Source organism: Salvelinus sp. IW2-2015, linkage group LG4q.1:29, assembly GCF_002910315.2.
Source record: "Salvelinus sp. IW2-2015 linkage group LG4q.1:29, ASM291031v2, whole genome shotgun sequence".
Classification (NCBI taxonomy): domain Eukaryota; kingdom Metazoa; phylum Chordata; class Actinopteri; order Salmoniformes; family Salmonidae; genus Salvelinus; species Salvelinus sp. IW2-2015.
This window is the reverse complement of record NC_036842.1, coordinates 75,889,506-75,898,929: the sequence shown is the minus strand read 5'-3', so window position 1 is coordinate 75,898,929 and position 9,424 is coordinate 75,889,506. Positions and strand designations below refer to the sequence as shown.

At 41.6% G+C, this 9,424-nt stretch overlaps 2 protein-coding genes across 2 annotated transcripts in view; both read right to left on the bottom strand.

Annotated features, from left to right (window-relative positions):
* The window catches only part of mapk8ip2 (mitogen-activated protein kinase 8 interacting protein 2), a 62,276-nt gene extending 61,062 nt beyond the window's left edge, over positions 1 to 1,214 (bottom strand). Inside the window, exon 1 of the mRNA XM_023983150.2 lies at positions 1,066 to 1,214. Coding sequence (XP_023838918.1) covers positions 1,066 to 1,214 — 149 coding nt within the window. The remainder of the gene's footprint in view (positions 1 to 1,065) is intronic.
* An 804-nt stretch (positions 1,215 to 2,018) lies between these two features.
* On the bottom strand, positions 2,019 to 8,073 carry LOC111962555 (zona pellucida sperm-binding protein 3). Its single transcript, XM_023985715.2, has 8 exons — positions 7,538 to 8,073; positions 7,120 to 7,238; positions 6,386 to 6,489; positions 5,982 to 6,159; positions 2,991 to 3,177; positions 2,723 to 2,805; positions 2,448 to 2,548; positions 2,019 to 2,135 (listed from the first exon to the last, which is right to left on the bottom strand). Exons 1-8 carry the CDS (start codon positions 7,994 to 7,996, stop codon positions 2,074 to 2,076), a joined length of 1,293 nt encoding a protein of 430 aa, XP_023841483.1. The 5' UTR covers positions 7,997 to 8,073; the 3' UTR covers positions 2,019 to 2,073.
* Between the last annotated feature and the right edge of the window lie 1,351 nt (positions 8,074 to 9,424).

The following is a 9,424-nucleotide window of genomic DNA, read 5'->3' as shown; positions in this document are numbered from 1 at the left end:
GAGGGGGTGGGGGAGGGGTTGAATTGTTCCAGTTCTAATGTTGTCATTCTGTCCTTTTTCCGTTTCTTTTTCCCCCATCCCAGACAATACCTCCCCAAACGAGGTACAAGCCTAAATAGAACATGTTCTCTTCGCACAGTATGTCTGTGAGAGTGCGGTCTTAAACCTAAACCCACAGTCCCGCTCTTTAAAGTCACGTTTTGTTAGTGGATCAAACAGCAAAAAGAGATAATCATTTTTTAAATAAAAAAATAAAAGTGAATCCCTTGTGCAGACGAAATTACAAAAGCACCACTTGTAGATGTATATAATTATATTCCCAGTCTTATAACAGGCATTTGAGAGAGAAAATAAAGAAAATAAAMAAAATGTATAAAGGCTCTCAGCCGAAAACCTAATTTGAAGTAAGGAAATCGTAGTAAGACAWTCKAAAATAATAATAATWATTATTATTATAATAGTTGTCTAGTTGAATGCTGAGACAGCTTACAACCAAGACCAAAAAACTACGTGTGCGCAACGTTGAACGCTTGCTGGGCATAAATGACGCTCAGAACTTRTKAAATTTAAGTGAAGACCCCAAAAAACGTGTCGCCTCGGGAAGCATTTACTGTTTACTGGGTCAATGCAAACGGATGCAGTAAACAAATAACCAAGAATATTTTGAGTCACTGAGACACTATGTAAACAAACTGAATAGGTGAGCAAGACAGCCTAGAAACACAGGAGTAAAGTAAAACCTCAACACAATGAAATTAAAATGACTGAATGCTTGTAAGGCAAGCACACTAGATGATCAAAACATTAGATCACATCAAATAAGCCTGAATGGGTTCGCCAACTCCCCAACTATACAAAATTAGCATGTTGTAGCTAAACATAATTGTACCACAGGTGGGTTACTTACTATCCACAGTTCGCAAGCAACAGTTGCTGAACTATGAGCAAGTTCAAGACTTCTTGATGTGACGTTGAATGTGAGAGAGAGCCTCATCCGGAGATTCAAATGTGTAGTCTTTACCATCATGAGATAGCCATAAACAGGCCGGGAATCGCAGTCCGTACTTCACACCTGGATGGTCCCGAAGTAGTCGTTTGGCCTGTCCGAAAGCTGCGCGCTGCCTGGAAACAGTGGGGGAGTAGTCCTGGTAGATGGAGAAGCTCTGTCCTTGAAAGCTCAGAGTGGTATTGCGGGGTCGTCGGAGAATCACCATCTTCTCATGGAAAAAGTGCACTCGAAGAATTATGTCACGGGGCCTCTCCCCATCCCGGGGCTTTGGGCGCAGCGACCGGTGGGCACGATCAATCAGGGGCTTTTCATCTAAGGCAAGATCTTGGCCATGTTCTGTTATAATCTCCAACCGGCACAGCCAGAAGAGGACTGGCCACCCCTCATAGCCTGGTTCCTCTCTAGGTTTCTTCCTAGGTTTTGGCCTTTCTAGGGAGTTTTTCCTAGCCGCCGTGCTTCTATACCTGCATTGCTTGCTGTTTGGGGTTTTAGGCTGGGTTTCTGTACAGCACTTCGAGATATTAGCTGATGTACGAAGGGCTATATAAAATAAACTTGATTTGATTTGATTTGATTTGCCAAATCATCCCGTTACCGGGATTGCAGCCATAAGAAGTTTGTCTGGTTTTGTTAAAAAAGTTTCAAATAGCACCCTGTTTTCCTTTATACACTTCATTCCTTCCTACATACATACATTTACACATAATTAGGCTCATAAAAATTGTCTAAGGTCATCCCTTTATACTGATCTGAGAGCATATGTTTGTAACATTGGATAATAGGCTACAAGGAGACTTAATCAAGCAGACAAATGCAACGTCAGTATTATTATGGTCTAATATGGTATATGTTATGAGCATATTAATAAGTGACTTTTGGAAACAGAGTTGTGGATTTGATTAATAGACCTAGGTCTTTTTTATCTGTTCAGCACCTAAACTAGTGCATGGCTTTAGTTTTTAATGAATTAGTGCATAACATCAACAGCAGGAATGAAGACACAGACGATGATGAACCATCAACTATGTTTATTTCAATGGGCATGCCAATGGCAGGGTCTGAATTTATTGCGCAACCTTTTCCGTGATAAAGATGGGACCAAGCTGAACATCTCCCTCCCATATATCTGAGGAGAGAGCAGACACAAGGACAGGAGAGACATTACACATATCCAAAAGTAGCCTTCAGCAGCTGGACAATACAAAGACAGCTAGGTTAAGAACATCAATATCCACTCACTGTTTATCTGCTCTCAAAAGTTACCTTTATTAATAATTATTATAGTGGGGAATAAAACACTTTCAAAAATGGATTTTAGGAGCAGCAAACAGTGAGCAGATATTGACCTTTCAGAAATTCAAACATTCTCTGCAAGTATTTTTGAGGTTTCCACATTGTTGTTATCTTAAAAAGCAGACCTTTGTTGCCTCATACGTACTTGCTGGTTTTTGATGCTTAGTGGTATCGCGTCCCTTCCTGTTGCTACAGGTGGAGTCACAGCAGCCACACACTCCATCATTTCCACCAGCCTCCCTCCACCTGTTAACAAACTGCATCTTTAGGGCTACATTCGATCAAACCAGCATTGCAGTATTGACGTAACATAATAATACCTTTCATGTATTGCATAACATACGCTGTGTCATCAAGTATGAACATTTATTTCATTAATGTAACATGTATTTGACCCAGGTGTAGAACGCACACACTTACGTATTAATGAAGGAGCAGGCCTTGTACTCAAAATCAATAGGGAAGGCGATTGTGGTTGCCTTCAGGTGACAGGTAATGAAGATCTGTTGGAATTTACCAAGAACATGGCCATTGTAACAATTAAAGCATAGGATAAATACCCAATTTAAAAAAATTATGTCTCATGTGATATGTTTCCGTGTTATTTGTTAGTATTATTTCTGCTTGTTTGCATACCTGCCCTGTGAGGGATAAATAAAGTAGTATTGAACTGAATGAATTAACTCACCATGTCGAGCGTAGCGGGATAATCTGAAGCAGCCTGAACAGGTATCTTTGTTTTCTGCGGATTAATTGGGTCACTCCCCTTCTGGCTCTGGAACCTGAAAGCCTCCAACTGGAAATACAGCTTGTAGTCTGCGGAACGAGGCATGAACTGGGAGTGGGAACCTGTCATTTTGGCATCGATCAGACACCTATGGGGGTACAGATGGTGCAAGGGCAGGGGCAGGACGTGGTAGGGGGAAGCTTTAGCTGGGCTCACATTTAACAACATGACAGTCAGTGCACTCATTAAACTGCCCTGGTTGCCCGCACAACTCAAGCATAGGCATTAGATGTTGCCTCAGTCAAGGTTACTCATCACACTTTGCACAGTTAGGACCGGTTTCCTGGACAGATCTTAAATTACATCACAAATAGGATTCTTACATTAATCCAGAATAAAAAACTTCAGAATACTGTTTTCTAGATCCAGACCGTGGAGTCCTTGATTGTGTGTCCCTGCTCAGACGTTGAATGCATCAACCAATGACAGATTACTATAGCATATGATGTGGTTAGCTGATATGTAAAATACCTATCCAGGCATTGTAACATCTAGTATGCGTCAGCAACGTCTGAGCAGGGGAACATGACTCTTGACAGCGGCTGTGTCAACATAGTCAGCCCAATTCTGATCTAATACCCAATTATTGGCAAAAGAGCTGATCTGATTGGTCAAAAGACCAAGAAAGACCAAGAAACGTCCTCTCACTGTCAACTGCGTTTATTTTCAGCAAACTTAACATGTGTAAATAATTGTATGAACATAACAAGATTCAACAACTGAGACATAAACTGAACAAGTTCCACAGGTTCCATATGACTAACAGAAACGGAATGATGTGTCCCTGAACAAAGGAGGGGGGGTGGGGGGTCAAAATCAAAAGTAACAGTCAGTATTTGGTGTGGCCACCAGTTGCATTAAGTACTGCAGTGCATCTCCTCCTCATGGACTGCACCAGATTTGCCAGTTCTTGCTGTGAGATGTTACCCCACTTCCACCAAGGCACCTGCAAGTTCCTAGACATTTCTGGGGGGAATGGCCCTAGCCCTCACCATCCGATCCAACAGGTCCCAGACATGCTCAATGGGATTGGGATCTAGGCTCTTCACTAGCCATGGCAGAACACTGACATTCCTGTCTTGCAGGAAATCATGCACAGAGCGAGCAGTATGGCTGGTGGCATTGTCATGCTGGAGGGTCATGTCAGTGACCCTCTAGCTAGTTAGTGGTGGTGCGCGCTAATAGCGTTTCAATCTGTGACGTCACTCGCTTTGAGACCTTGAAGTAGTGGTTCCCCTTGCTCTGCAAGGGCCGCGGCTTTGTGGAGCAATGGGTAACGATGCTTCGTGGGTGACTGTTGTTGATGTGTGCAGAGGGTCCCTGGTTCTCGCCCGGGTCGGGGCGAGGGGACGGACTAAAGTTATACTGTTACATTGGTGCCGTGACCTGGATCACTGGTTGCTGCGGAAAAGGAGGAGGTCGAAAGGGGGGAGAGTGTAACCGATGTGAAATGGCTAGCTAGTTAGCGGTGGTGCGCGCTAATAGCGTTTCAATCGGTGACGTCACTTGCTTTGAGACCTTGAAGTAGTGGTTCCCCTTGCTCTGCAAGGGACGTGGCTTTTGTGGAGTGATGGGTAACGATGCTTCGTGGGTGACTGTTGTTGATGTGTGCCGAGGGTCCCTGGTTCGCGCGAGGGGACGGACTAAAGTTAAACTGTTACATCAGGATGAGCCTGCAGGAAGGGTACCACATGAGGGAGGAGGATGTCTTCCCTGTAACGCACAGCGTTGAGATTGCCTGCAATGACAACAAAATCAGTCCGATGATGCTGTGACACACCGCCCAGACCATGACAGACCCTCCATCTCTAAATCGATCCCGCTCCAGAGTACAGGCCTCAGTGTAACGCTCATTCCTTCGACGATAAACACGAATCCAACCATCACCCCTGCTGAGACAAAACCGCGACTCGTCAGTGAAGAGCACTTTTTGCCAGTCCTGTCTGGTCCAGCGACGGTGGGTTTGTGCCCATAGGCGACGTTGTTGCCTGTGATGTCTGGTGAGGACCTGCCTTACAACAGGCCTACAAGCCCTCAGTCCAGCCTCTCTCAGCCTATTGCAGACAGTCTGAGCACTGATGGAGGGATTGTGTGTTCCTGGTGTAACTCGGGCAGTTGTTGTTGCATCCTGTACCTGTCCTGCAGGTGTGATGTTCGGATGTACCGATCCTGTGCAGGTGGTCTGCCAATGGGAAAACGATCAGCTGTCCGTCCTGTCTCCCTGTAGCGCTGTCTTAGGCATCTGACGGTACGGACATTGCAATTTATTGCCCTGGCCACATCTGCAGTTCTCATGCCTCCTTGCAGCATGTCTAAGGCACGTTCACGCAGATGAGCAGGGACCCTGGGCATCTTTCTTTTGGTGTTTTTCAGAGACAGTAGAAAGGCCTCTTTAGTGCCCTAAGTTTTCATTACTGTGACCTTAATTGCCTACCGTCTGTAAGCTGTTAGAGTCTTAACGACGGTTCCACAGGTGCATGTTCATTAATTGTTTATGGTTCATTGAGCAAGCAGTGTTTAAACCCTTTACAATGAAGATCTGTGAAGTTATTTGGATTTTTACGAATTATCTTTGAAAGACAGGGTCCTGAAAAGGGGACGTTTCTCTTTTTGCTGAGTTTATATTGTCATTGACACAGTGCGTTATTCTGAAGTTAAACCTGCCTCCTTCTTGGTTCAGTTTATACCCTCACTTAGACCTGGACTAGCTCAAAATTTATTTCTAGAAATCAGACTGTTAATTCCAGATTAGTTAAAGTCTAGGACTATTCTAAACCATTTTTTGAGAAATAACATGTTCATTAGTCCAGTTTAAAAGTGCATTTAAATCCAAGATTAGGCTATGTCCACGAAACCACCCCTAGTGTTGACTGAACCCCCTCCTTTACTTACCCATGATTCTCAATGAAGGCGTATCTGGGATTGGCGTTTATGTTGGGTTCCAGGGTGGCCACACAGCTGTCCACAAAGATACGCAGGGGGACGTGGAAGTACTGCATGACAGAGGCCTCGATGTTCACCATATCACCCAACACGTACATGTTACCGGCCCTCTCATACTGCCAGTCAGCTGCCAAGAGAAGTTGTAACATTACATTTGCTATTGATACTAATATTACCGAAATGAACAGGTTAAGCGTACTCCTGGTCTAAAAAGTACACTCAATTAAGAGTTTCATTAGAACTCGATGGAGAATCTCCACTGAAAGTTATTTTTAGCCCAGGAAAAGCCCAAATCTGGGTCCGGGAAATTGGCTTTTTAGTGTGGACCCTCTCTACACTGCATTTGTACCCACCAGTCATGAGCCTCATGGAGAAGTACAGGAGTTCCTCTGCATACTTAGCAGCGGAGAAAGGGGTCCAGGTTGGGATCAGGGCCAGGCTGCTCACATTGTGTTTCCTGGAGGAGAGAGACATTGTTTTACAAATGTTTTTTATAAATGTGTTGTACATCTGTATAGGAATTACCATACCTGTTTTTAATATTAATTGTGTTTTAAATTAAGAAGCCAAATAAATGTCCACTGTGGGTGTGGTGAAAGTATGATAACTTTAATGGTAGTGAAACAGTGTAGTACTGTATTCACCTGCAACTAGAGACTCAATCCAATCAAACCTGCATTCTAGTATATATATATATATATATAATATAATATGATATAATATAATAATATATATAATATAATATAATACTATAATATAATAATATAATATATATATATATATATATAATATATATATATATATATATATATATATATATATATATATATTCTGAATTAAGTTGTCAAAAAATATATATATATTAGAATGCAGGTTTGATTGAATTGAGTTTACCCACTATTGCTAGTGGGTTTTGGCTACACTGGGTTGAGGTTATTTCCTGAAATACTTCAAGTCTGCTTGATTTATCTTATACTACATGCTGGGTGGGCAGGACTGGTACTTTTGGAACTGTTTCATTAGTTCCTGTTGTGGCAGGCAAACTAAATCAGTCTGTACTATTTGGACCTAGGTCTGCTCCTCCCACCTTGGATAGTGGCACTCAATAAGGATCATCGCGTCATTTGTCCTGATGAGGGGGGTGTTTGCCAGAGGTTTGGGTTTGTAAAACAGAGTGAAGATGTAGATGAGGGAGTTGGTAGTCATCTGAGAAACAATCACAACAATATTAATACATTCACAAATTTAATTAAAATAGACCAATTTACTATGGACAGGACATGTGAGATTGTGAGGAATGTGAGATTTTTTTTATCCAACCATTTGTTCAGGTAAATTGACAACTAACTGCCATGTACAATAATGCCCTACATATAATATAAATACCTGGGCTTGTATTATTTTTTTGCCACTTAGCACTCATTTGGGGTTATAATTTTTCATTTTGCTTTTCAAATAATATAAATACAGTTCATGACTATCATTATCATCATTATAATACATACCCTTAGCTGGCTGCCGCATGACTGCAGCGGAGACTCAAAGATGAGCACCTGGTTGATATTGTCGAATCCAGTCATAGGGCAGTCTCCCAAAGTGAGGTCTTCTAGCTGGATCAACTGGCCGATCCCCAGCAGGTCGTGCTTCGCTTCCACGTGGACCATGTTCTCCCTGCACTCAGCCCTTACTGAATTGGCAGCCACAGGGGTTCTCGCCTCTGAGCTCCCAATAATCTTGGGCTCTGGCTTTGGGTCCAGAGGATAGCTCCAATCCAATGGTGTATCAAACTTCTGCTTAGCCTGGGTTTGGTCTTTTGGTGGGATCCTGGGCTTCTGATACGGTGGTTGCTGAGGCTGCTGAAGTGACGGACGATTGGGTTTGAAGGGTGGCCAATTCTGAGCAACACACAGACAGCCAAGCATGGCCACTGCCACGAGACAAACTCCACTCCACTTAATCGCCATGGCTTCACAACAAGAATTGATCAGCAATGTTCACTGGATGATGTGAAGTGGATGAAGGAGAAGTGGCCACTTTTATAACGGATTGAGCGTTGTTTACTTATTGGAAACCCGCCCCCTCCTCATTTGAACATTCCCTATTAGCTCTGAGGAGTCAAGGTTTTAGCCAATCAAATGCTGTGGATGATGGTCCTTTAATAGCAGACTATTCAAAGCAACTTCTTAATACCAAAAATGTTATGTTATATTATCAAAGTTTCAAGATTTTTGTTGTTAAAAAATGCTTTTTCATCAGAAATAAATGTTTTTGGGTACCTTTATATGTGTGTTTGCTAAGTATTTTTTTCTATAGTTAATATATTAAAATGTTACTTATGTGTCACATTTGATCGACTTTCGACATCCTTTTCAGTAAGAGTTCTCTTATATGTGAGTTATATTTTGTAAGGTGGATACAGTATATAGCGTTTTGCAAAAATAACATATACTGTAATTATGATATATTATATATGAACATATACAAGTCTATATCATGATTAGATTAAAGAAACACACTAACCTTTCATTCATTCTTAAAGAGAAACTGCTGGTTGCAATAATTTGAGATTATGTATTTATTGAATGTAAAAATAGATTTTTCATGTTACTTTCACATGGGGGTAGATTAAGTGAACGCGAAGCAGACTGCCTGGGTGAATGACCTCTCACACTGTGTATACTTGCAAAATTGACATTTATTGACATGCTGCGTGTCGGTCAGTAAGACCTCTGTCAAGGCCACAGTCGAACACACACAAGATCAACACAGGAGACTGCCCACTGGGCACAAACTGGTTGAATCAACGTTATTTCAATGTAATTTGTCAACATATTGAGACATGGAGTCTATGTGGAAAATACATTGGATTTGCAAAAAGTCATCAACTTTAACTGTTGTTTTGAGGGTTAAATTTAAACCACAGGATTATGTCTCATTAAATAAAGGTTAAATAAAAATATTATTTAAAAAATGTCATCATCATAACCAATTTTCACATTTTTTTCAGCCTACGTTTCGTTTCAGGGTTGGGTTTTATTTGAATGTTACCAACCACCAGAATGGCATTGTTTATTGATTAGAAACAGATGAAAATGTATTCCTCTTCGTGACTGAGATAAGCCAAACAGCCTTGTGTCCATTTAACCACCTGAGCCATGGAGCAAATACAAATAAAGGGTGCAAACTTAGTTTTTTTGTACCCAAGCTTTTTTTAACCAGAAAACTATCATAATCCATTGGATAATTTGTCAATTTTCACTTATTTTTTGCTAGTCTGTATGAAGAAAATATACACTGAGTGTACAAAACATTAAGAACACCTGCTCTTTCCATGACAAAGACTGACCAGGTGAATCCAGGCAAAATCTTTAACCCCTTACTGATGTCACTTA

What these genes read in the sequence shown, in the direction of transcription:
- LOC111962555 (XM_023985715.2), bottom strand. Translation starts at nt 7,996, where the DNA reads ATGGCGATTAAGTGGAGTGGAGTTTGTCTCGTGGCAGTGGCCATGCTT. An exon ending in ATTGAGTGCCACTATCCAAG is followed by an intron (nt 6,490 to 7,119) that starts GTGGGAGGAGCA and finishes TCTCTCCTCCAG; the next exon opens with GAAACACAATGTGAGCAGCC. An exon ending in GCCTTCATTGAGAATCATGG is followed by an intron (nt 3,178 to 5,981) that starts GTAAGTAAAGGA and finishes GTACCCCCATAG; the next exon opens with GTGTCTGATCGATGCCAAAA.